This window comes from Capricornis sumatraensis, chromosome 7 (genome assembly GCF_032405125.1).
Source record: "Capricornis sumatraensis isolate serow.1 chromosome 7, serow.2, whole genome shotgun sequence".
Taxonomy (NCBI): Eukaryota; Metazoa; Chordata; class Mammalia; order Artiodactyla; family Bovidae; genus Capricornis; species Capricornis sumatraensis.
The window spans coordinates 113181666-113209595 of NC_091075.1; the positions used below are offsets into that span (position 1 = coordinate 113181666).

General features: G+C 47.0%; 1 protein-coding gene across 1 annotated transcript; it reads left to right on the top strand.

The window, feature by feature from the left end:
• The first annotated feature begins 2289 nt into the window (after positions 1 to 2289).
• On the top strand, positions 2290 to 27930 carry BST1 (bone marrow stromal cell antigen 1). Its single transcript, XM_068974986.1, has 9 exons — positions 2290 to 2492; positions 3715 to 3841; positions 6566 to 6701; positions 12107 to 12189; positions 16311 to 16387; positions 16932 to 17024; positions 18365 to 18451; positions 22044 to 22103; positions 27807 to 27930. The coding sequence occupies exons 1-9, from the start codon at positions 2290 to 2292 to the stop codon at positions 27904 to 27906; spliced, it is 966 nt and encodes a 321-aa protein (XP_068831087.1). The 3' UTR covers positions 27907 to 27930.

A 27930-nucleotide genomic window follows, 5' to 3' on the forward strand; every position in this document is an offset into this window, starting at 1 on the left:
GGCAAGTTAGAGGGCCATCAGAGGGGGTCTGAGCTGAAACATTCCTCTCATATGCAGGAGACTGAAGCCCTGAGTTAATTCTTTTTCGAGGAAAGTGGTCAGGGATGGCCCCCTGTTATGTCAGAAGAGTGGAAACACAGTACAATAAGGCAGGCAGACTCTGGTTTTGGGGGGTAGATGTTCAGGAAAACTCAGGGGGAACCCTTGAAGCCAGATCACGCCTTTGCGTTTTGCCGGACTTCCTTCCTCATGACCTTTGCCATGGGCGGGATTCCTCACACTGGCTCCTGGCACCTCGCTGTCCATCACCAAATCCCAGAGTTTACTCAAACTCATGTCCATCAAGTCGGTGATGCTATCCAGCCATCTCATCCTTTGTCGTTCCCTTTTCCTCCCGCCTTCAATCAACCCCAGCATCAGGGTCTTTTCCAATGAGTCAGCTCTTCGCATCAGGTGGCCGAAGTATTATATACCCACAAGTCATAATAATGTAAATGCTGCTTACGGAGTGAAAGCTTTTGATACAAGCTACCTGGGGGCTTCCCTAGTGGCTCAGTGGTAAAGAATCCGCCTGCCAATGAGCCCTGGTCTGGGACGATCACACATGCCTCGGAGCAGCTAAGCCCACACGCCGCAAGACTGAAGTGCCTGAGCTCTACAACCTTTCCTCCGCAAGGAGAGAAGCCACTTCAAGGAGAAACCTGTGCACCGCAACTAGAGAGTAGCCCCTGCTCACTGCAACTAGAGAAAGACTGCAGGCAGCAACCAAGACCCAGTGCAGCCATAATAGTAAGTACGTAAGTGTTAGTCACTCAGTCATGCCCGAGTCTTTGTGACCCCAGTGACTGCAGCCCACCAGGGCTGTGTCCATGAGATTTTCTAGGTAAGGATACTGGAGTGGGTTGCCATTTCCTTCTCCAGGGATCAACCCTGGGTCTCCTGCACTTCAGGGAGATTCTTTACCGACTGAGCTACAAGGGAAGCCATAATAAAAATAAATAAATCTTAAAAAAAAAAAAAAAAAGATTTGCCTAAAGAAAGATACAGAAGGCTGCATTTTTTCCCCCAGTGTATTTGGCTGCACTAGGTCTTTATTGCAGCATGAGAGATCTTTAGTTGCAGCATGGGAGATCTTTAGCTTTGGCATGGAAACTTTTAGTTGCAGCTTGTGGGATCTAGTTCCCTGATCCTGGATTGAACCCAGGCTCCCTGCATTGGAAGCATGAAGTCTTAGCTGCTGAACCTCCAGGGAAGTCCTAAGGATGCCTTTTGAGGAAATGTGGAATTAAAGTTCAAATTTCCTTTTCCACGGTGGGAAGTCAAAGATACTACCCAAGATGGAAACATCAGGAAACAGCATATAGGTTTATTATTTGGAAATGCGGAAGTCAATACCAGGGGGAGAAAACCTGCTGACAAAATTTTAAATGCTTATTTCTGGAAAGTGGACTTCAGTTACGAAGGGACTGGACAGGACAATGAGGGTTTTGATTAAAATTTCAAAAACAAAAAAAGGAGATTAAAATAAAACTTTAATAATGTAAATGCTGTCAATTATTAAATGTAAATTTAATAATGTAAATTATTATTTATATTAAAAGTTAAATTTATTAAACGTAAAAATAATGTAAATTCTAGAATCCTCCCACCCTACCTCTCACAGACCTCCCACATTTATCACATGTCTGCCAGGCACTCGGTTCAAAGCTATCATCACCGAGGGACTGAGGACTTGGCCCTCCACGTGGAGTTCTGCTAATCTTTGCTCCCTGCACTGATATCTCAGGAATTCTGCATCTATCTGGAAAGGAGTTTAACATTCGACAAGTTACTTAATTTCCCTGAAGTTAACGGGAGTGATAAACCTAGCTCAGAGAGGTATTGTGAAAAGGCAATGAAAAATATGCATGCAGAGGGCTTGGCACTTAGTAATAAATAATAGAAAGCAAACATCATTCACTTATTATTGGGCCGTTGAGAAAGAGGGTGTCTTTGAAAGCTGTCGGTGTGAAACTTGGAAAAATCTTCCCTTAGGGGACTGAATTCGTCCTTCTCCAACCTGGCTTCTTGGGAGCTCCCTCCCGGTGGACTCCGGCCACGGTTAGCTGAGGGCAAGAGTCCTGCCTAGGGTGATGTCCCAACTCATCCCGGAGCTGAAGCAGAAAGAGGGGGACAGGAAGTGAGCGCGGGTGCCGATTGGGCGAAGAGCGCTGCGCGGGGTTGCTCGGGGAGAACCTGGCTGGGAGGGGAGGGGAGGGTCCCGGAGCAGAGTCGCCCGAAGTGCCCGCGATGGCTGGCTCGGGGCGCGCGCGCGGGGGGCGCCCGCGGCCGGCCCTCCAGCTGCTGCTGCTGCTGCTGCTGCATCTGCGGTGGCCCCAGGTCGCCGGCGCTGCGGGTGCGCGCTGGAGCGGGCCAGGTACCACCCCGCACCTGCAGACCATATTCCTGGGCCGCTGCGCCGAGCAGATCGCACTGCAGAACCCGGAGCTGCGGTGAGCGCGGCAGGGGGCTAGGGAGCCGGAGGGGGAGGGAAGTGGGGGGAAAAGGGGAGGGGTGGGGCAAAGGGGGAGGGGGTGAGATAAAGGGGAGGGGAGGGTAAAGAGGCAGGGGTGGGATAAAGGGGAGGGGGATAAAGAGGGAGGCCGGTGGGGAATCTACTGGGTGCTTGAGTGGGCTGTAGGGGTCTGGAGGTGAATCGTGTGTGTGTGTGTGTGTGTGTGTGTGTGTGTGTGTGTGTGTGTGTGTAAGTGTGTAAAGATGAAGAGGAGGGTGTATGTGGGGGCTCGTGGATGGGGATGAGGCAGCGATGTGTTTGGATGGCAACCAGCTTAAAATTTAAGCAGAATGCTCAGACCCAGGAACGTGGTCTCCAGCTGTAATTCCCAGAGCCCAGCTACTCTGAGAGTTCAAATTTCACGTCTTCTCATTTAGAGGGCGTTTAAAAGTCTGAGTCTCTCTTGCCAGCACTGTGGCTCTTAATCATTTTTGTTCCTTCTTGGGACACACGTTTTCAGTTTTCACAAGGCCCCTTTTATGTGCCATTTGTTTTTATTGAGACGCATTTTAGGCAAATAAAAAAGAACAGAGAATAACACGGGGAACACCCATGTTATTCACTGCCCAGCGTGAGAAATCACAAGGTAGGAAAGGTGTGGGAAGTGTTTTTGGAAAGCCAGGCGGGACTTAGGCATTGCTGCGGGCTCTGGAGGTCATGCTTCCTGCCTTAGCGGGAGGTGGAAACCCTTTTCCACACGTGGTCCTCACTCCTGAGTTTACTAACACGAGGTCCTGCCTGTCCGCCTGATCTCACCTGGCCTCCAGGCCCAAGATGGACCTGTGTCTAAGTGAAGGGGTACCTGAAGCCAGGAGCCCATGTGATTTATCGGGATCCTCTCCTAGTTCCCTGCATTCTCTGCCACCTCTGTGAGCCTGTTCTAAGTTCCACGAGATGTATGTGGCACCTCTGAAAGACACTTCCACTGTCAGCTTTCTAAATCCATCACCAAAGTTATTTTTCATCCTCTTCTGAATCGGGGTTAATGCGTGAGTCATGACCATTTCCTGTCTGTTTTGTATGCCTACTTCTGCAGTGCTGACATTTGACAAAATCGCTCATAAAAACACTTGGAGTGAGAAGAGGAAATGTATCACACTGGAATGTAGTCTTTAAAAAAAAAAAAAAACCAACCCAAACAAACGTGTGCTTTCCTGCAGGGACAAGAACTGCACAGCCATCTGGGAAGCCTTTAAAGTGGTGCTGGATAAGGATCCCTGTTCTGTGCGCCCCTCGGATTATGACCTTTTTATTAACCTCTCCAGACACTCCATTCCCAGAGACAAGGTAACCCTGCCTTCCGACACTGCTCTGCTTCATCAAGCAGCCAACTCACAAGGAGTGCCAGGTGGCTGGTGGGAAGGTGGCTCTGTCTTCACTCATGCCCCTGGGTCTCCTGTCTGTCGTGGGCAGAAGGAGCTTTCTTAAGTCAAGAACTCAGTGCCGGAACCACTAGAACATCAGGGTGTCACCACACGTTTCCTACGGGACCGCTGCACCTGGCCAGTTCTGAACAATCTCCGTCCTGACCTACACCAGAGTGTTGAACCTTGAGGACTTCAGAAAACCCTCCTCCCAATATCCTTACAGGAGACCAGTCCCTCCTCTCATCAGGCCTTACGATGATGTCCATTCAGTTCTTAAAGAAACTGGTCAAGTGTACACAAGTGGTTTACGTGTGTGCATCCTGTCTGCACTCTAGTCCCTAATAGAGTGAATGTAAATGAAAACATCCTTGTAAACTGCTTTAGAACAACACCTTGAGTTTAGAGAAAGCTAGATACCATTTTTATTTCTCTGCCTTAAATTCTTTTTTTCTTAATGAAGGGCATATTTATTTTTGATATAAAATCTTAACTTGATTTTTTAAATTGTAAAGTCATGTAGCACTGATGTTTACAAATGAAAACATCTGACTGGTTTTGTTTTGTTTTTTTTTTTTTTAGATAAAGGCAGGTGAATGGAACTGGGAGGTTCAAACGTATAATAGGCTCAAAATGTGCTTTTTGAATATGCGTTGCCATTTGAATCTCGCAGTTGCTCTGTCAGTGAGGAGAGGAGCTATTGCTGGTTTTTCTTTTCTTTTGGCTGCGCTGTGCAGCATGAAGGATCTCAGTTCCCTGACTAGGAATCAAACCTGCAAGCCCTGCAATGGAAGTGCAGAGTCGTAGCCATTGGACTGCCAGGAAAGTGCCTGCATGCATGCGTGCTAAATCGCTTCGGTCGTGGCTGACTCTTTGTGACCCCATGGACTGTAGCCCACCAGCTTCCTCTGTCCATGGGATTCTCCAGGCAAGAAAACTGGAGTGGGTTGCCATGCCTTTCTCTAGGGGAACTTCCTGACCCGGGGATGGAACGTGCATCTCTTAGGTGCATTGGCAGCTGGGTTCTTTACCACTAGTGCCACCTGGGAAGGCTCAGGGAAGTGCCTGGGAGCTGCTATATTTGTTCTCCTTTCTCATAGACTTTGACTGATAGACTCATAAACACTGAGCTACTCTTATGTAGCAGGCATTGTTCTCAGGGTTTCCGTTGCAATAGGGAACACAGTCCGCCCTTGGGTAGCATCCAGTCTAGACCAAGACCCTGGTTGGGATACTGAGGATATGATGGTGTGATGAGGGGAATGTTGTTCTTTGTGTTATTAGTGTCTGAAAACACTGTAACTTATAGGAGAAAACTACAAAATATAATCTAAAAGCAATGTGTTTTTGAGGCACCTTACCCCTTAGGAATCCATCTGTGATTGTATGTCATCTTCGTCACAGCTGTGAGAGAAGAGAAAGGGTTCATACTCCCCATGTTCCACGTGTGGAAACTGAGGCAAAGGGAGATGACTTGCTGTGCTCATGATCACACATTTAGGGCGTGACAGACCCAAGATTTGAACCCAGGTCCCTTGATTAAAAAAAAAAATTCTATTATTTTTTAAGTACTAGAAAATGTAAGTATATGTGTGTTGTGTGCTTAGTCACTAAGTCATGTCCAAATCTTTGTGACCCCGTGAACTGTAGCCCTCCAAGCTCCTCTGTCCATGGGATTTCCCAGGCAAGAATACTGGAGTGGGTTACCATTTCCTCCTACAGGGGAATCTTCCCGACCCAGGGACTGACCTGTGTCTTTTGCATTAGCAGACAGATTCTTTACCACTGGCCCACCAGGGAAGCCTATATATATGTATCTACCTATCTACTTTGTTTTTACTGCTGGGAAAATATTTTGTTGACATTTACATGTTACCCTTGCAATAAAGGGAAGAGAGCTGGTGTGTGTTAATCACTCAGCCACGTCCGACTCTTTGTAACCCCATGGACCATAGCCCACCAGGCTCCTCTATCCGTGGGTTCTCCAGGAAAGAATACTAGAGTAGGAAGCCAATCCCTTCTCCAGGGGATCTTCCCGACCCAGGGATTGAACCCAGATCTCCTGCGTTGCCACCGTCTGAGCCATCATCTAAGCCATCAGGAAATACCTATCTACTTTTTTTCACTGCTGGGAAAGTATTTCATTAGCATTTGTATGCTACCCTTGTTATAAAAAGGTTCACTGGTGGCTCAGATGGTAAAGAATCTGCCTGCAACCTGGAAGACCCAGATTTGATCCCTGGGTTGGGCTTCCCATGTGGCTCAGTTGGTAAAGTATTTGCTCGCAATGCGGGAGACCTGGGTTCAATTCCTGGGTCAGGAAGTTCCCCTGGAGAAGGAAATGGCAACCCACTCCAGTATTCTTGCCTGGAGAATCCCATGGACAGAGGAACTTGGCGGGCTACAGCCCATGGGGTGGCAAAGAGTCAGACACGACTGAGCAACTAACACACACCTGCGGTAAAGAGGAGAGAGTCGGTAGCCCTCTCCAAGGGGCTCAGTGAAGACAAAGCCACGTTTGCCTGTCATAAGGCAAGTCTCAGTTGGATGAGAAATGATTGTCCTGACTTGTCTTGATGATGCTGTGCCTGAAGGAATCTGTTGTGATTTTATTTTACGTTTTCATTTCGTGTTGATTTTTCCTCAGTCCCTGTTCTGGGAAAACAACCACCTCCTTGTCACCAGCTATGCAGAGAACGGCCGCCGCCTTGTACCGCTCTGCAACGTTCTGTATGGCAGGGTCGGAGATTTCTTGAACTGGTGTCGACAAACAAATGCCTCAGGTAAGACTTCCGCATGTATCACAAGAAAAGTCAGTGTTCCTATCTACTATGAAGCTTCCCTGGTAGTTCAGCCGGTAAAGAAACTGCCTGTAATGCAGGAGACCCCGGTTCTATTCCTGGGTTGGGAAGATCTGCTGGAGAAGGGACAGGCTACCCACTCCAGTATTCTTGGGCTTCCCTGGTGGCTCAGCTGGTAAAGAATGCACCTGCTATGCGGGAGACCTGGGTTCGATCCCTGGGTTGGGCAGATCCCCTGGAGAAGGGAAAGGCTACCCACTTTAGTATTCTGGCCTGGAGAATTCCATGGGCTGTATAATCCATGGGATTGCAAAGAGTTGGACACGACTGAGTGACTTTCCGTGCATTTGCCATTTTTGTTAAATGCTTTCCTATGCATTTATCTCATCTGATTGCCCTCAAATCCTCCCAGGTAAAGTGGTCATAATAATAATAATTAATGACAGTAATAGAGAGCATCCATCTTTGCTAGGAGCTGTTCTAAGCCCTTCACATATGCAGTGTGTTCCCTACATATGAACGAGTTACATTTCAAGAGTGTGTTCGTAAGTCCAATAAGGTAAGCTAGGTACCCGACTAACACAGTCAGCTATATAGTACCGTACTGTGATAGGTTCATAATAGTTTTCACACAAACAATACATAAAAAACAAACACAAGAATAAAGAAAACATGTCTAACCTTATAGTACAGTACCTTGAAAAGTAGAGGACAGCTGGCATACAGGGGCTGGCATCCAGTGAACAGGCAAGAAGAGTTACTGACTGGAAGAGAGAGAGGAAGCGAGAGACGGTAGAGCTGAAAGATCGTCAGCAATAGGAGACGGAGGGCAAGCTGTGATTTCACTCACGCCCGTTGATGATGGTACAGCTTCGGGTTCCTTGCTGGAACCAGACGTACACTCAAACATCTTTGAAAGTTCGCGACTTGAAGCTCTGTCGTAGGGGAGTTACTGTATTAACTCATTGAATCCCTGCAACGGCCCCGTGGGACAGTCCTCTCCTGATTCCTGTTCTGACAAACGAGGAAACTGATGCACAGCAAGGTTGAGACACTAGCTCAGGAGTGCGCAGCATGTTAGCAGCAAAGTTGGACCGTCTGACTTCAGCCCTGCGTGACTCTGTCTCACTATCCTCAGAGGGGTAAACTGAGGCTGAAGGCAGTTAAATGACTTGAGGAACTGGGACCAAGATTCACCCCCCGTTCCCACTGGTTCTGAAAGCACACCAGACACCAGCCAATATTTTGAAATTCAGATTGTCAACTGAAAAAGAAATTGCACAATGTTAAGCTGCGGGTCAGTTTTATTTAGGGCAACATGAAGACTATAGTCTGGGAGACAGCATTTCAGATAGCTCTGAGAAAGTGCTCTAAAGAGACAGTGCGGAAGGTCAGTGTTATGTATGATTTCAGTGAAGGGGGTGCATACAGTCAGGCACGCACTTTGGCAAAGACTGGCTGCTAGTTACGAGGAGCAGACATCACCACGAAGGATTTTAGTGCTCTTCTAGGTACGAAGAGATGCAAGAATTGGGATTGTCAAAACCTCTTGAAAATATCTGACTATCCGAAGACCTGTTCTGCCAGTTTTTCCCAGAGCACAGAGTGCCTCATTCTTGATCTCCACCCTAAACTCTTTTCAAGGGATGTTGAAGGGCAGCAACTGCAGTGGCTCATGATTTAATCCTTGTAGAGGTGGATGGAAAGTGCCAACTTGTCGTTGGCAAAATCACAATGAAAGTTAAAGTCACAGAAACTGACCTGATGGTAATGCAGACACTTCCTCATTCATCAACTCCACTGGTGACACAGTGGTCTCTGCCCTCAGGGAGCTTGTAGCCTTGGTGGTAGGTGGGGGCGGGGCATTTAGTCCAGAGGCATATACTCTGAGGCAGAAGGATGGGCGCTCAGGAGTAAGCAGAGAGAGACACCAGCATGGATCAGAGACTCCGGAAGCTTCCCAGAGGCTCTTAGCTCTTAGTGAGTCTTACACACCGAGCAGGACCAAGGCCAGCAAAGAAGTGGGTGCACGGAGGTGGCCCTTTCATGAAGACTGGAGATTCTTCCTCCCTGGGTATTGGAGTCATTTTAAAAGTTAACTTTAGTTCAGTTCAGTCGCTCAGTCATGTCTGACTCTTTGTGACCCCATGGACTGCAGCACCCCGGTCCCCCCTTGTCCATCATCAACTCCCAGAGCTTGCTGAAACTCATGTCCATCGAGTTGGTGATGCCATCCAACCATCTCATCCTCTGTCGTCCCCTTTTCCTCTCGCCTCCAATCTTTCCCAGCACCAAGGTGTTTTCTAAGGAGTCAGTTCTTCACATCAGGTGGCCAAAGTATTGGAGTTTCAGCTTCAGCATCAGTCCTTACTGATGGGTTAATTTACTATACATAAAAGTTAGCTTACTGTGTATAAAATAGACAACTAATGAGAACCTACTGTGGAGCACAGGGACCTCCACTCAGTGCTTTGTGCTGACCTAAATGGGAAGGAAATCCAAGAGAGTAGATATGTATATATATAGCTGACTCAGTAAAGAATTCACCTGCAATGTAGGAGGCCCAGGCTCAATTCCTGGGTTGGGAAAAGTTCCTGGAGAAGGAAATGGCAACCCACTCCAGTATTCTTGCCTGGGAAATCCCATGGACAGAGGAGCCTGACTGACTACAGTCTCTGGTGTTGCAAAAAGTCAGACGCAACTGAGCCGCTGACACACACATAGCTGATTCACTTTGCTGCACAGCAGAAACTAACACAACATAGTTAAGGAAACTATACACCAATAAAATTTTTAAGAAAGTTAAAAGAAATGTTAACCTAAGCTCAGTTCTGTTTCTCCTCCATTCATTCATCCATGTTAAAGTTTGTAGAGTACTTGCTCCACGCCAGTGTTTGCTCTTCTAGGCACTAGGAACACAAGAGAGAATAAACCATCCAAACAACACCTGATCCTTACAGGGGTGAAGATAAGACCATAAATAGGCAAGTGATAATTTATAGTCTGCCATACTGTTGACGGCTACGGAGAAAAACAAAATAGGGAAAAGAGGGTGGGGAGTGCTGGCTGATGGGGAAGGGAGAGGAAAGCCTTGCAGTTTTACATGGGTCCAGAACAGGCCTCACTGAGAGGCTGGTATTTGAGTAGAGGCCTGAAGGAGATGAGGAAGAACATTTCCTGGTGCAGGGAACTGCAAGTGCAAAGGCCCTGAGGTGGGAGTGTGTCTGGCAGGTTCAAGGAACAGAAAGGCAGGCAGTCAGTGAAGAGGCAGGTCGTCGGCTACGAGGCTAGGGAAATAAAGGGCCAGACGGCACAGGACACTGAGGACGCTGGCTTTCACTTTGACTGAGACAGGAAGAGTGGCAGGGTACAGACGAAACGGCCATGGACATTCTTCCAGTGGACTGTGATCAGGAGACCACAGTTTGATTATTCTGCAGAGGGTGGGGGAGGCTGAAGGGGGAACATGATGGAAAGACTTCGAAGAGAGGGAGTTGTTCCTGAGTCACTCAGTCGTGTCCTATTCTTTTCGACCCCATGGACTGCAGCATGTCAGGCTTCCTTGTCCTTTACTATAGTAAAGGACATTAGATATATCCTGGAGTTTGCTCAAATTCATGTCCATTGAGTCAGTGATGCTATCTAACCATTGCATTCTCTGCTGCCCTCTTCTCCTTTTTGCCTTCAATCTTTCCCAGCATCAAGTTCTTTTCTAATGAGTCGGCTCTTTGCATCAGGTAGCTAAGGTATTGGAGCTTCAGCTTCAGCATCAGTCCTTCCAATGAATATTCAGGGTTAATTTCCTTTAGGATTGACTGGTGTGATCTCCATGCAGTCCAAGGGACTCTCAAGAGTCTTCACCACCACAGTGTGAAAGCATCAGTTCTTCGGCACTCAGCCTTCTTTGTGGTCTCTCTCATCCGTATATGACTACTGGAAAAAGTATAGCTTTGGCCAGATGGAAGAGAGGGAGACTGTGGCATAATAGAAATGAATATTTGGTGTTGGTCCCCTGGTTTCTCATAAGGCTCTTGGAAACCTTGGTGTTGAGGAGTAATAAGAGTGTCTTCTGTACAGCAATGTGATGACTGGTGGTCGGGAGCCCCTAGGTAACTTTTGATGGGGGCTGCTTGCCAAAAACACAGAGGCATCATTAAAAAGCTGGAACTTTCAACCCCATCCTCTGTCCTCTGGGTAGGGGAGTGGGACTGGAGATTGAGTCAGTCACCAACGACTGACTCAGTGACGCCTACATCATGAAGCCTCCATAAAAGCCCCTCTCTGATGGGGATCAGGAAACCTCCAAATTGGTGAGCACCTTAAGATGCTGGTACACCCAGAGGGGCCAAGGAATCATCATGCATTTCCCTTCAAGAAGTTCACATGGTGCCCTGCTTGGTCCTCCCTGGAATGAACTGGCAATGAGCACTTTCTCCTTCTTTTTTTTTTTTAATAGAGTAAATGGGAGACAAATCCCATTATATAACTGCTGAATTTTGCCCTTAAAATTTTTAAACGTGGTACATTTTACCTTTTTGTATATTTTAAATATTATAAAATTTTTGTTTTCTGGCTAAGGACTGTTATTGTCTGGGTCTGTTTTTCTTGTATTTACTTCCAAGACTTGTGCTAATTACAGAAGACATTTCTCCCAATAAAGAAAAAAATATATATATATGTCATGTATATACATTTAAAATATTTATAATTTTAATATGCATATAACATAATATTATATATAATTTTGGATATATATATCAATATATGTTGGAGTAGGAAATGGTAACTCACTCTAGTATTCTTGCCTGGAAAATTCCATGGACAAAGGAGCCTGGCAGGCTACGGTCCATGGGGTTGCAAAGAGTCAGACAGGACTGAGTGAGCACACACACACACCAATATATGTATCACTGGCTAGAACTCCAGCAGAGAAATAACCCATCTGTTCAATTCTCCACCTTCTTCACATTTGTGTAGCAGGATGACGAATGTGTTCTTATCGGGGGTTGGATGCTTCTCACCAGGCTCCTTGTGGTCTAGGTAGACAGAGCTATGAATTTTAAGCCCATACACGTTCTGTAGAATTCAGCTCAATATATTTGTTGGAGGGACTTCTCTGGTGGCCCAGTGGTTAAGATTTTACCTTCCAATGCAGGGGATGTGGGCTTGACCCTTGGTTGGGGAGGGCTCAAGATCCCACGTGCCTCTTGGCCATAAAGACAAAACGTAAACCAGGAGCAATATTGCAACAAATTCATTAAAGATTTTTTAAAAAATCCACTAAAATCTTTATATATATGCCTATAGTGGACCCAGCAAATATTTTCAATAAATCCCTTCCTGTTATAATCTTCTCAATGAACTCTGTCTGTCTGTTTTCCCTGTAGGACTCGACTACCAATCCTGTCCAACATCAGAAGATTGTGAAAATAACCCTGTGGATTCTTTCTGGAGAAGCGCATCCATCCAGGTAATCCTGGGGTACATGGCTGGGTGGCAGAGCAGGTGTGGGGCCTGGGAAGCGGGCGCCGGAGGGTTCAGAGGCATCACTGGGCCATCGCGTCAGGCCTTCATTTCCCTGTGTCCCACTTTCTGCCACGTTCTGATTCAGCCTCTTTGCTCCATAAAGGCGTCAGGATTTAAGAAGCTGAAATGCTTAATGCAGTGCCTGGTGCAGAGAAAATATTCTAAATGGTAGCTTCAGATGCGGATCTTAAACAGTCGTTATTGTTACTGTTGTGTCGAGGTTGTTGTTAGTATTGTAAATCAATGTGATATTGGTTGCAATGTGAAGTGGCACAATCCCTGCTTTATGGGAGAACCTGGGGCACCTGAGACCTATATGTGGGGGTCAGAAGTGTCCAGAAGGCTGATATTCTTGGGGCAGGAGATGATAGGAGACCAGAGATAAACTGGAGGTGCAGAAAATGAAAGTGAAGTCGCTCAGTTGTGTCTGACTCTTTGCAACCCCATGGACTGTAGCCTACTAGGCTCCTCCATCCATGGGATTTTTGCAGGCAAGAATACTGGAGTGGGTTGCCATTGCCTTCTCCAACAGATCTTCCCAACCCATGGACTGAATCCGGTCTCCCGCATTGTAGGCAGACGCTTTACCGTCTGAGCCACCAGGGAAGTCCCACGGTCCCCTAAAGGCCAGTCTGTTTCTCGGAGAATATCATTAGCAGTATTGATAGCGATCAGTAGCTAGAAAACACCAGTGACTGCAGCTTACATTTCCTGTCACCAGCATTAGACCAAAGATTCCAAATAAGAAGGTGACATTTTTAGCTCAATGCCCGACAAAGAGCAGTTGACTGTTATCTGCATTGGCTAGGGCTCTGGTGATGTCCGATCCTGCCACCGAGCCCCTTTCAGGGTTATCTGTGTCCCTTTTGGTCTCATTTCCTGCCCTGGATCACCAGGTGTCCACAGGAGCCACTGTTCATCAGGGCGAGGGACTCTTCGGTCAAATCTTCCGCTACAGGGGCAGTTTGGAACTAAGTGGAGGGTGGCTCCTGACAAAGGTGTTCTATTCCTCTCTCTCCTGCCAGCTCTGGGGAGACCTTGGTCTGTGCCCGCTCCCCACAGGTTCTGCCTGGAGTGCAGACTCCAGGGGGTAAGCTGCCCGAGCCCCTCAGTGAGGAGTGGGGGGCTGTGTGTGGCCACATCGTCACCTGAACGTGGGGTCCTGATGACCACACAGGGGTGACGTCAGCATCGAATGCAGAGAGACCCATACGTTACCCAGTGGACCCACCCCGTTTCAAAGTATGCTCTAAGTCACAAACGGAGTCTCGTAACCATGCTCACCCTTTACGACTGGAGAAGGAATTGGCAACCCACTCCAGTATTCTTGCCTGGAGAGTCCCATGGACAGAGGTGCCTGGCGGGCTGCAGTCCTTGCAATCACAAATAGTGGGACTCGACTGAGTGACTAACACAAGCACACACACATTTTATGAACCCTCAGAATATGCTGGGTAGTCTGAACGTGAAGTGAGATGGTATAGTATTGATATACTGACGAGGAGAGGGTCTGAACCATGGCAGAGAAATATGCCATAAAAAGTATCATTTTAAATAATTTGATCATCACAGCAATCCTATGGGTAGGGACTCTTACTACCCTTGTTTTACAGATAGGAACACGAGGCCAAGAAACTTAATCAGACTAATTACTAAGCTAATAAGTGCAGCGACTGGACACCGTGACTTCATACAGCCTCACTGTATCTGCATTCCTTTTTCTTTTTCTTTTTTGGCTGTGCCATGTGGCATTCAGGACCTTAGCTCCCCAACCAGGTATTGAACCTATGCCCCCTGCAATGGAAGAATGGCATCTTAACCACTGGACCACCAGGAAAGTCCCAACATGGTTTGTTTTAATGAAAAAAAAAATTATCACCAGTTTAATAGCTGCTCATGATAGAGAATGACAACTATAGAATGTATAAAGGAAAAAATCGAGTCATTCACATTCCTGCTACCTAAGAGCAAATCATTTAACACAGTGGTCATCAGACCTTGGCATTTGCAGATTTAACCTCGAATGTTTGCATGTTTGGAAGCAATCTGAGACAGGTGTGGTGGCATGGAGCAGAGTGTTGCGGCCGGTATTGGGTGGCCTGGCTCTCCTGGTGGCTCAGATGGTAAAGAATCCACCTGTGATGTGGGAGACCAGGGTTCTATCCCCGAGTCAGGAAGGTCCCCTGGAGAAGGAATTGGTGACCCACTCCAGTGTTCTTGCCTGGAGAATTCCATGGACAGAGGAGCCAGGCAGGCTACAGTCCATGGAATCATGGAGTTGACATGACTGAGCGACTAACATGTAAAACTTAACACTGCCAGAGAGCAAGCCTGGCCTTGCGTATCTCAGATCTGCGTGACAACCCTGCCCTGCTCCACCTTCAGTCTAGAAGAAGCATTTTATCAGGGAAATCATATGCTCCAGTAGTGTGCTGAGCAGCAGATTGGGGAATTTCTCTGGCCCTGTCTCTGCCTTAGGAATTTTGGGTGTTAACTAATTCCCACACTTCTGCCCATTCGTTTTTGTGTTTTTCTTTCTTTATTTGACTCCACTGAGTCTCAGTTGTGACAGGCAGGATATTTTCAAGTTGCAGCACACAGGAGCCAGGTCCCTGACCTGGGATCGAACCCTGGCCCCCTGCGCTGAGAGTGCAAGAGGCTTAGCTACTGGACCACCAGCGAAGTCCCCGCCCATTCATTTTGAACACAGTTGAGCGCAGGCATGCTCTGTCCATCTCGTCTCACACTGTGCTTTGGATGTAAGCACTTCTTGGGCTCTGGCCAGTCTCTTGTAGGCTTTTACCAGTGGTTGAGTCGTGTTTCAGACGTGGGAGCAGCACGATGGACTTACCCTCCCCTGGGGCTGACTGTTTAGATTGGTTACAAGCCCTGCTGCTGTAGAGCTCCCCGTGCACCAGGGGATCCTTCGTGATGCTTCCTGAGTATGTCTGGGTCATCGTCTGGGCGTGTGTTTCGCATTCATTCTGTCTCTTGGAGTTACTTCTGTGTGACTTGCACTGGCTAATAGGATGTGAGTGGGAGTGACTGCGTGACTTCTGGGTGTGTGCGTGCATGTGCGCCAGGTCACTTTAGTCATGTCCGACTCTTTGCGACCCCATGGACTGTACCCCGCCAGGCTCCTCTGTCCATGGGATTCTCCAGGCAAGGATACTGGAGTGGCTTGCCATTTCCTCCTCCAGGGGATCTTCCCGCCTCCAGGATCAAACATGAATCTTCTGTGGCTCCCGCATTGCAGGCAGGTTCTTTACCACTGAGCCACTGGGGAAGACTTGAAGAACTGGTCTGTGGCTTGCCGCTTTTTCTCTCCCTTCACTGATAAACTGTGACTCTGCAGATGTGGAGACTTCATCAACTCGGGTCCCAGAGCAGGAGCATATGCAGGAAAACCCAAACCCCAAATCCGAAAACCAGTGATACACATGTAGCATGTGCGTGAGATAAACCTTTCTTGTTTGAAGCCACTGGGATTTTTGAGACTGTGTGTAATGGCAGCAGCATAAGACAGCCTACGCTGGTTGGTACAGGGTTGGAATCTGATAGTGTTTTGCATGCTTTTATTTTTTAAAAATAGTTCTTTATTTATGTTGGCTGTACTGGGTCTCTGTTGCTGCTTGAAGGGGCTTTTCTCTAGTGGCAGTGTGGGACTTCTCTTTGCAGTGGCTTCTCTTCCTGCAGAGCCCAGGCTCTAGAGTGCGGGCTCAGTGGTTGGGGCACACGGACTTAGTTGTTTGGTGGCCTGTGGGATCTTCCCAGACCAGGGATGGAACCCATGTGCCCTGTATGGGCAGGCAGATTCTTAACCACTGGACCAGCAAGGGAGTCCCGATTCTTTTATGATGGTAGATGACAGGCATGAGGTTTGCACATTTCACAGCAATTTGCTTTCCAAGATATGCCGATTTACATCCCTTCTAGCTCTGTGGAATACCAGCTTTATCACATCCTTGTCAGTATTGAGGATTGTCAATTGAAAAAAACGGTTGACTCTTTCATAGGTGAAAATGGTGTCTTGGCTAACTCAAAATGCTTGTTTCTTTTTTGCAGTATGCAAGAGATAGTTCTGGGGTGATCAATGTCATGCTGAATGGCTCAGAGCCAGCAGGAGCCTATCCTGTGAAAGGGTAAGGATGCGAGCCCTAGCATATATGACAAAGATGCCAAGATGTCTTTTTAATAGTTTTGAATGGAGGCCTAAGAGGATCGTCCCCATATCCCAATCTACTGCTTTTGTAAGTTCAGCTGGAGCAGAACCACTGAATGACCTGGACATCAGAGCCACGTCCATGCCTTTATACCACTAACAGCTGAATGCACGAATGCAATAAGTAACCTAAAAGTTAAAGCTGAAAAGTAACCCCCAAAGGGCTTCCCTGGCGGCCCCGTGGTAAAAATCCACCTGCCCATGAAGGAGACCCGGGTTTGATCCTTGAGTCAGGAAGATCCCCTGGAAAAGGAAATGGCAAGCCACTCCAGTATTCTCGCCTGGAGAATCCCATGGACGGAGGAGCCTGGTGGGCTACAGTGCATGAGGTCGCAGGACTTAGCAACAAAGTCACCACCACCAACAACCCCCAACAGTATTAAAAGTCATGTGTAAATCAGCTAACAATGATATGGGAACAGTGTCATATTGCTTTAGGACTTGACAAAACGTGTGTTTCTCAGTTTTTTTGCAGATTTTGAAATTCCTTACCTCCAGAAGGATAAAATCACACGAATTGAGATCTGGGTTATGCATGAAATCGGAGGACCCAAGGTGTAAGTTGCAGTGCTGCTGGTGATGCTCATGGTACAAACGTGCTTTTCTTGGATGCGATGTGATCCAGTCTGATTTACATGTACGGTTCTGCGGAAGCCACTGTCTTCTCTGTTCATAGTGTGGTGGGCAGAGAAAGGCAAAGGCTTGACTTTCTGAAATGCCACAAGTCAGTCCCGAGCCCAGAGAGAAAGCCTCCCTTATCCAGAGGCTCCTCTCAGCCTTTCTGAGTGACCAGGGCAGCATCAGACAGGAGAGGGCCTCATGCATTCGTGTGGGGCAAAGCCAATTTTCTCTCTCTGTCATTGGAAGTCCAAAAACCTCACCAGGAGTTCTCAGAATTGACTGATGGACTATGTAATGAAGACATTCTTTTCACAGAACAACCAGCTTCATAACTGGGTCTCAGATAACTGGCTGAGAAAGCTTTTAAGATCCATATTTTTCTGGGAAACCACTAACTCAATGGTTGCATCAGCTCAGCTATCAATGCAAGCTTGAAGTCATCCTTTTTTTAAGAAAACTTTTTATTTTGTATTGGGGTATATAGCCGATTACATGTTGTGATAGTTTCAGCTGAACAGCGAAGGGACTCAGCCATACATGTACATATATCCATGTAGTGTCCATGGCACTGAAATGTAGGACTGAACCTTTAACAACAGGGGACTGCTTTTTATGAATTATGCTCAGACTGTATAAAGGAGCCCAAGCAGGAATTAAAAATAATGGCAGAGAGGTACATACGTGGACACACAAACATGGGCAAATGCAAACTAAACACGCATTGGGCAGCAGAATTGGATTGGTATGTTCTCAGTCTCGTCAGAATAAATACATTTAAAAAGTCGACAGTGATGTACATCAACATGTTAGCTGAGGTTATCGCCAGTGATGTGAGATTTAGACTCCCCCGCCCTTTTTTTTTTTTTTTTGAGTTTTCTAACATTTTTTGATTTTGTATGTATTTTCTATTTCCATCTGAAGATCGACTTAATACGCTGTGGGTTGAATAAGGGGGCAGTCAGCTCGCTCGGAGCCCAAGCCCAGCCCAGCGCTGCGTGTGCGGTGCGGCTGGGATGCGCCCTGTGGTCCACCGCGCATGCGCCAGCGCAGGCCTGGGCATGGATGTGCGTGACTCGCAGGCTTCCGACAGGTTTAAGGTTCAGAGCGTCTCCACGTGGGAGCGGCGGCTCGGGCTCCCGCAACACCTCTGCGTTCAGAGAATCTGCCACGTATTTCTCCAGCGAGGAGTAGATCTCAGTAGCACGTGGCCAGTATAACTTTTCTTTAACACGGAAACAGCTTCTTTTATGTGTGTATGTCTGTGTTTCTGTGTCAGGGAATCCTGTGGAGAAGGCAGCGTGAAGCTCCTGGAAGAGAGGCTGGACAAGATGGGTTTCCAGTACAGCTGTATCGATGACTACCCGTAGGTGGCGGATTGTAATCCGTTGTTCAGTCGCTAAGTCGTGTCCGGCGCTTTGCAACCCTCCCTGTCCTTCACTGTCTCCTGGAGTTTGTTCAAATGCATGCTTATCGAGTCTGTGACACTATCTAACCCTCTCATCCTCTGCTGCCCCCTTCTCCTCCTTTCTTCCATCTTTCCCAGCATCAGGGTCTTTTCCAAAGAGTTGGCTCTTCACATAAGATGGCCAAAGTATTGGAGCTTCAGCTTCAGCAACAGTTATCCGTGCTTATATTCAAAGAAGGAGCAGGGGGCTGTTGAAAAGGTTTTTCAGAGGTCAGCCCCAGAGTCCATGGAACTGTGCCTTCCTATTGTCACGGGATCTGGGAACTGGTAGTGCTTTCCAGCTAGAGTTCCCCCGACCCCCTCCTGCTACTGTCCACAGCCCTTTTTAAGGATGCTTAAAGGATGGACATTTGTCCTTTATCATTTGTATTTATCTGGTTTCCTCCTCACTGCTTACCTGCATGGGGAGTGACCTGCACATGGGGACTGTGACCCTTGCTTCTCTGGATGCCACACTACCCGTGATTTGTGTTAAGGGGAGTTTGAGATACTTACAGAGAGATGCTTGGTGGCTGTGGACCAACTGAAAAGTCATCATAGCTACCATTTATCACGGACATCATGGGCCAGGTACTTTATATACATGTAGTCAGAGATCATTTCAGGGTGCTCCTGATTCTTGGAAATGTAAGTTTGGCTCAAATTCTGGGATGATTGAAAGCCCTCCCCTGGCCTGGGAATTCCTCACCTATCGCTTCCTGCTTCTCTATGTGCCTGTTATGTGTCGGCTCCTGAGTTTACAGGCCTGTTTGTTTCCCCGGGGGCTGGAGCCCAACACCTCGGTGACTTAGGGGCTTTCCCGAAGGTTTGTGAGTGCGGCAGGGAGCACGTCACACGTGCAGCCTTTACCAGCGCCAGAGACTGTCTAGCTGGCCCTGCCATCCTCTGACCTTCTCAAAAGTCACCTGGTGACCCTCCCACCTGAGCAGAGCCCCCAGAAGTGTGGGTCTCCCCTTCCTCAGGCCTCCCCCCAGCAGAACAGGCCTGTTCCTCCCCCACAGCTTGAAGCTGGACTGTTTTCCTCAGCTGTTATTGCTAACGCTCTCAGAAGACTCTGAAGTCAGGTGTTGTCGTTACCCTGTTTTGAACACAAAGTAAAGCACACCCTCTTGTTTTGGAAATATAATCTGTGTTCAGGAAAATGCAGAAACCGTAAGGATCCGGTTGGATGAATTTTCCCCAGGTCACCGAACACGTGTCCCTGGATTAAGAGGCAGAGCGTCACCAGCACCCCGGTCTCTCCTTGGTCTCCCTTCAGGCTCCCCATCCGCCTGTAGTAGGAAGCACTCTCTGGACTTATAAGACCATAGATTCATTTTGTCTGTTTCATATAAATATCCCCTTTTCATGAATGGGTAAATGAAAGGTCAGAGGTTAAGCGAGTTTCCCAAAGTCACCACTCGGTGACACAGCTGAGTTTTGAACCCATCACTGTGTGACCCTGAAGCTTCCCCTTTTTCTTTCTACTCCAAGATTCCTCCTTTCTTACAGCATCAGGTTTTTGTAAATTAAATAAATGGCAATTCTGATTCTAAAAGAGCTCAGGGATAGCAAAAAAAAAAAATGGTTAAATATTCCGCAGTTATGACCACTTTGCTTTGGCCCAGGGACTTCTCTGAGGAGGCTGTCTTTTTACAAGTCATCAGGTCAAGTGGGGCCCAGGGTTGCCTTCCTGACTCACAGCTGTGAGCCTCGAGGACTCAGCCTGCTTTTCGTGAGTCATGTTGCCCCACCTAAGCTGGCCCCAGGCTGTGCCCTTGCATGCCTGGCTCAGCCCCCAGCTCCTATTTCTGTACCACCTGTGGGCTCTCTTGTGTTCAGATGGGATTTTATTTCTCCTGGGCGCCCAGAGGAGATAACAATAGGCTTAACACAGGGTGAGCAACCAGGGTCAACAGATCAGACTCAAGCCCAGATGTAAGTGAGAATCCCCTGCCCGTCAAATTTCAGGTGACACTGATCTCTGTGCCATGGCGGTCGAACTTTCTCCCCAAGTCCTGCAGATCGTGGCAAGGTCCTTGTTCAAAGCCTCTCTTGCCTCCTGTTTTCTGCTTTGTGATGTATTGACCCACACTCCGTGAAACTCAATGCGTGTTGTTGGGGGAAGGGGGGAGGCGTGAAAGCAATAACAAGCTTCTTTTAAAAATTCAATATTATTTTTTGGCTGTGCTGGATCTTTGTTGCTGTGAGGCGGCCTTTCCCTTGTTGCAGCCAGCAGGGGATTCCTCTCTAGCTGCGGTGCTGGGGCTTCCCTTGTGGTCAAACACGGGCTCCAGAGCTCAAGCTCAGCAGCTGGGGTGCTTGGGCTGAGTTGCCCTGCACCGTGTCGAATCTTCCGAGACCAGGGATTAAACCCGTGTCCTCTGCATTGGCAGGCAGATTTGCAACCAATGGCCTGCCAGGGAAATTCAATAACACTACTCTTGTTAATAAAAAAGAATGTATCTGAACGGTGTCCACTGAGTAGAGAGTCCTGGGGAGGGGTCACGTAGCATGCCATAGACAGGATGCTTTCCTGTTCTTCCCAAGTCCCCTCCAGCCACCCTCTGGCTGACTGAGATCCTCTCTTGGCCTGCCTCTCACTGCTACCAGGCTCCCGTCTTTCCCTTCCCTCCGGACTGTCCTGGAACTTTCCCTTCCTTCCAGACTGTCCTGGAACCCGCATCTTCTCGCCTTACCATGCAAGCAGTTAGCTTTCTTCCCTGAAGCCCAGGCACCAGCCATCACCCACGTGCTTCAAGTCCAACCTTCTGCCCAAAGTTCTTATCAACAGATTTTCCAAGCAAAGTTGTACATCTTTACAGAAGTGGTTCCGTGCCCAGGCTTTGGAGGGGAGGTTCAAAGTCAGCTCCTCAACTCGCTACTGTGAGAACTTGGCCAGGTTTCTCTGGACAGCTTTCTCAGCTGTAGATTGCAGATAATAATTTGTTGTTTTTATTCAGCTGCTCAGTCATGTTCGACTCTTTGTGACCACATGGACTGCAGCATGCCAGGCTTCCCTGTCCTTCACCATCTCCTGGAGTTTGCTCAAATTCATGTCCCCTGAGTCCTTGATGCTATCTAACTATCTCATCCTCTGCTACCCTCTTCTCCTGCCCTCAATCTTTCCCAGCATCAGGGTCTTTTCCAATGGCTTGGCTCTTCGCATAAGGGGGCCAAAGTATTGGAGCTTCAGCTTCAGCATCGATCCTTCCAGTGAATATTCAGGGTTGTTTTCCTATAGGATTGACTGTTTTGATCTCCTTAGTACCTGCTTTGTTCAGTTGTTGTAAGGAGGGAATGACATCATCTATGTAAAATATTTAATACATAATCAGATTTTCTGGTACATAGTAAGTGCTCAACAAATGACAGCTAATATTTTTGAAAAGAAACTGTGTCCTTCAAGGTCAGAGACTTTGTATATCCAGTACCTTGCAGGTTCCCCATAAACATATGATGAATCATACTTTTGAATCATCCTTAAGTATTACTTCTTTTCATTTTGCAGACCAGTGAAGCTCTTAAAGTGTGTGGAACACAGCACTCATCCTGACTGTGCCTTAAGTTCGTAAGTAAATGTTTAACTTAACTTCCTTGCTTCCTGAAGATAGCCAGCCCTTACTATTTACAGGACGCTGGGGGGTCACAGTGTCATTTATGCCCACCCCCTGAGATGCCCGGCTGCAGAGTAATGTTGGTACTTGTGCACTGCCCTGCTCTCCATCTCTGCGCTGCTGGGTCAGTGCAGGTTTGCTGAGCATCCATGCAGCTGAGCTGACCCCCGCGTGTGCCATGGGAGCAAGGCCACTCTGGCTGCACCAGCTGCAGCACAAAGGCTGGACCTGGGGTGGCAGGACCACATTTTAAAATTTACTTCTGTGGACCTCAGAAATGAAAGCTATTTTACCAGCAAAAGTGGGCTTATTGTGGGGGACCTCCCTGGTGGTTCGGTGGTTCAGACTTTGCCTTCCAATGCAGAAAGTGTGGGTTTGATCCCTGGCTGGGAAGTTAAGACCCCCCCTTGTCTCGTGGCTTGAAAACCAAAATGTGCAACCGAAACAATATTATAACAAATTCAATAAAGACTTGAAAAATGGTCCACACCAAAAAAACCTTTTCATTTTTTTTTAAGAAAGTGAGTTTATTTGGGACCAGTAGAGGAATCGCAGTTTGGGACAAGCAAGCTATAGCAAAAGCCACAGGCAATACTGGAGTGGTCGCCTTTCTCTTCTCCAGGGGATCTTCTCAACCCAGGGATCGAACCCAGGTCTCCCGCATTGCAGGCAGATTCTTTACCAGCTGGGCCTCAGGGGAGGCCCAGCAAATGAAGGAAAGGGGGGTTATTTTCTGGAGAGAAGGAGGAAGTTGGGAAGGGATGTTTTGAATGAGAGTCTATCAGAGAAAAGTGAGAGCTCAAGGTGATGAAAGTTTCTCTTCGGTTGAGTTGCTGGGGTAGTCAGCTCCTTACAGAAGATGCTGTGGACATCTTCCCTGCTGTGGCCTCTAACTGACCATTTGTTCCTTGTCGGTGGTTCTTTTTTGAGGTCTGTAATGGACAATTCTTCTTTAATTGATGTGCCTGGCCCTGCCTAAGAGCGCCCCCTTCTGGCCTCCTGACTCCATTTTCGGGGTGAGGTTTCTCTTGACGAAGTTTCACATTTCTTACTTCTGATATATTTTTAAATCATATTAAACTTTTGAAACGATAATGCATGTGCATACGATGAAATCCAAAGTTACGAAAGGGCAGAAAAAGTGAGAAAGTTTTCTTCCTCTATTTCTAATTGCTCAGTTTCTGTGTGTGTGTGTGTGTGTGTGTGTGTGTGTGCTCAGTTGGGTCCGACTCTTTGCTACCCCATGTAGCCCGCCAGGCGCCTCTGTCCATGGGATTTCCCAGGCAAGAATACTGGAGTGGGTTGCCATTTTCTTCTCCTGGATCTTCCTGACCCAGGGATCGAACCTACATTGCTTGTGTCTCTTGCATTGGCAGCCGGACCACTGCACCACCTGGGAAGCCCAATTTCCTTACCCAGAGGCAACTACTATTTCTAGTTTCTTTTGTGCCCTTCTAGAATATTCTGTGTTTGCTAGAACACACATGTTTCTCCTTTTCATTCCATATACATAAGAGTAGACACAGGACTCTGCAACTTGCTTTCTTCGCATAATGGTATCTCAGTGTCACACCCCTGCCTGTGGTATTCCGTTGTATGCGTACATCATCATATCTCATGATTCTTTTCTTTTTAACATGGGAGATACTCTCTGTTTTTTCTACAACTTTTAATTTTGTATTGGACTATAGTCTATTAAGAATGCTGTGATAGTTTCAGGGGGGTCAGCCACACCGATGCACGGGTCCATTCTCCCCCAAGCCCCCCTCCCATCCCGGCTGCCACGTAACACTGAGCAGAGTTCCATGTGCTGTTCAGTAGGTCCTTGTTGGTTCCACTTTAAATAAAGCAGTGGCACACATCACGCAGGATTGGTGAGGATATGAGGAGGCAGACATATTCGTGTTACTGACATAAGGCCTTGCTGTGTCAGGCAGGGTTCGGAGGAGAAAATCAGATTTCTCATCTTGGCCCCAGTTTACTGTTCAAAATGTATTCCCCTACTCCGCCCTGGCCCTAGGTCACAAAAGTAGGAAAGCAAATTTCACTTGCGTAGGGATAAGAGAGAAAAGGACTTTTCATCTGAAGAAATTCAGAATCTAATGAGCAGTTGTTGATATAAAGCCAACTTCTATTACTTTTGTGTTAAGTTTAGTAACAGTCTGTATTTTTTTTGATATTTAACTTATTTATAACATTTTAGAGGATTTAGCATATACGAATAGCTCTTGGAATAGCCCTGTGATTCCAATATAAATTTAACTTTTAAATAACTGATTCTAGACTTAGAATTTTTAGTTGAAAGTTATTAGGGATTTTTGCTTTTTTAAATCAGTCGTTGATGTTGTTCAGTTGCTAAGTTGTCTCTGACTCTTTGTGACCCCATGGACTGCAGCATGCCGGGCTCCCCTGTTCTTTAAATCAGTACTGAAATGTTTAAGAGAATTAAGATTAACTGTTATACACTTATTAAATTTACCAGCATCAAGTATTTGAGAAGATTTTGCTCACTTGAAGTCACTTAACAATATTTTATAAAGAAAATGTAATATTTTAAAATGAAAGTTTAAAAGACTCTAACCTAAAATGTTCTGGGAATTAGAATCATTTTGAAGTCCCCTTAGAAGTTATTATCAGAGCTCATTCGGCTTTTAAACTAGAACAAGACTATTCATAAATGAAATAGAAAAAGTGTATGGGGAAGTCAAGATTTTGAATTTACTAATGTAATAGCTAGAATTAATTTTTAAAACCAAAGTAACTGCAAGTTCTGTGTGTTTCCCTCTGCATAAATGCCGTCCTCAAGCACAACCCCACACTGGCCTGAAAAGCTTCAGCTAACACGTGTCAAGTCAGTGCAGAGAGCGTGGACCCAAACATGTAAAGTGAAAGAAAACAAAAGTATATTTCTGTTTGTGCATGATATTGAATGTAAATGGTAGAAATGAATCTGAGATGATAAACTCCCAGTCGCTAACAGTGATTACAGCTAGGGAAGGGAGTGAGAACTGGGAAAGGTGAAGGGAGACCCACTATTCCTGTGCTCAGTTCTGTATTATTTTATTTTCTTAAAAAGTAAAAATAAGTGTATCTCTGTCTTAATAGGTTAATTATTTAAAAGCAAAAACGAATCAGTATTGAGAAACCTATATGCAGGTCAGGAAGCAACAGTTAGAAGTGGACATGGAACAACAGACTGGTTTCAAATAGGAAAAGGAGTACGTCAAGGCTGTATATTGTCACCCTGCTTATTTAACTTCTATGCAGAGTACATCATGAGAAATGCTGGGCTGGAAGAAACACAAGCTGGAATCAAGATTGCTGGGAGAAATATCAATAACCTCACATATGCAGATGACACCACCCTTATGGCAGAAAGTGAAGAGGAACTCAAAAGCCTCTTGATGAAAGTGAAAGTGGAGAGTGAAAAAGTTGGCTTAAAGCTCAACATTCAGAAAACGAAGATCCTGGCATCTGGTCCCATCACTTCATGGGAAATAGATGGGGAAACAGTAGAAACAGTGGCTGACATTATTTTGGGGGGCTCCAAAATCACTGCAGATGGTGACTGCAGTCATGAAATTAAAAGACGCTTACGCCTTGGAAGGAAAGTAATGACCAAACTAGATAGCATATTCAAAAGCATAGACATTCCTTTGCCAACAAAGGTCCGTCTAGTCAAGGCTATGGTTTTTCCAGTGGTCATGTATGGATGTGAGAGTTGGACTGTGAAGAAGGCTGAGTGCCGAAGAATTGATGCTTTTGAACTGTGGTGTTGGAGAAGACTGTTGAGAGTCCCTTGGACTGCAAGGAGATCCAACCAGTGCATTCTGAAGGAGATCAGCCCCTGGGATTTCTTTGGAAGGAATGATGCTAAAGCTGAAACTCCAGTACTTTGGCCACCTCATGCGAAGAGTTGACTCATTGGAAAAGACCCCGATGCTGGGAGGGATTGGGGGCAGGAGGAAAAGGGATGAGATGGCTGGATGGCATCACGGACTCGATGGACGTGAGTGTGAGTGAACTCCGAGAGATGGTGATGGACAGGGAGGCCTGGCGTGCTGTGATTCATGGGGTCGCAAAGAGTCGACATGACTGAGCAGCTGAACTGAACTGAACTGAATCAATTTTGAATGAATGAAGTCTAGGCAACCCACTCCAGTGTTCTTGCCTGGAGAATCCCAGGGACGGGAGAGCTTGATGGGCTGCCGTCTATGGGGTCGCCCAGAGTCGGACACGACTGAAGTGACGCAGCAGCAGCAGCAGCAGCAGCAGCAGCAGCAGCAGCAGCAGCAGCAGCAGCAAAGAATCAGATGTGCAGTTATAGAAAATGTCCAGCAGGCGGAGCCATAGTACAGCTTTGTGGACTGCTGGAGATTGCTTAAGCGAAAACGGGGTGATCAGCATTCAGGTGCAGTGAGCAACCATAAGCCATTCATGCGAAGAGTTGGCTCATTGGAAAAGACTCATGCTGAAGGGATTGGGGGCAGGAGGAGAAGGGGACGACCGAGGATGAGATGGCTGGATGGCATCCCGGACTCGATGGACCCAAATCTGAGTGAACTCCGGAGTTGGTGATGGACAGGGAGGCCTGGTGTGCTGCGATTCATGGGGTTGAAAAGAATCGGACATGACTGAGCGACTGAACTGAACTGAGAGAGCCAGGGAATAAAGACGTCAGAGTGTTTCCTAATTTTAAAAACGTTATCTTTGACTGCTTTCAAAGAATTCATTACTTCTGTTTTTAAAAATCTGGAGGTCAGCTCCTAATCGCTATGGCCACAGTCCCTATTTTGGCCAGAGCCTCTCTCAATATCTTTATGTCATAACTGGTTTTTCATCACCAGTTAAACTCTAATGGTGTAATATCCATCAGTAGATACTGCTGAATTTGGGTAACTTTATGGTGCATTCATACACTCAGAATTCATCCAGGAGAAAGGATGAGTACTTCCATATGTACCAGTATGGAAGCAGGTCCAAGATGTCCTGTTGGGTGAAGAAACAAATTGTGGATTCCATTTGTGCTTAGATGAAAGGATGTGTTAATTTCTTTGCATGCGTGTGGGAGTGTCCTGAGAGGACAGCTCAAGCTATCAAGAATTATCTCTATGCAAAGTGGGAATGGGGAGGCCTGGGTAGGGATGATCCCCTGGAGGAGGAAATGGCAACCCACTCCAGGATTCTTGCCTGGAGAATCCCATGGACAGAGGAGCCTGGTGGGCCCCAGCGCATGGGGTTGCAAAGAGTCAGACACGACTTAGGGACTGAACGACGAAGAAGCGTTTACTTTTCACGCTGTAACTTTCTGCGCTACGTTATTTTGAATTGACTTGTTAATTTTGGCTGTGCTGGGTCTTCGTCGCTGTGCGTGGGCTTTCCCTAGTTGTGGTGAGTGGGGTTACTCCCTAGTTGCCCTGCTGAGGCTTCAGTAGCTCACGCTCACAGTCTTGGCTGCCCCACGCACGTGGAGTCTTCCTGGATCAGGGATCCAACCTGTGTCCCCTGCGTTGGCAGGCGGATTCTTAACCACTGGACCACCGGGGAACTCCCTTTCTGTACTATTCAGATTTTCCTGCCGTGTGCGTGTATTTTTCGAAAGTAGGTGCCATGCCTCAATACTGACTTTTTTTTCCTGTTTCCTTTTTAATTTTCAGGGCGGCAGCGTCTACTCAAAGGGAAGCCTTTTATGCAGTACAGGGTGCCTGCTTTATCTTTCGTCTCTTAGCAGCTTTCGCTTCAGTTGCTCAGATGTAACTAGAAACCCAGTTATGCTGCCCT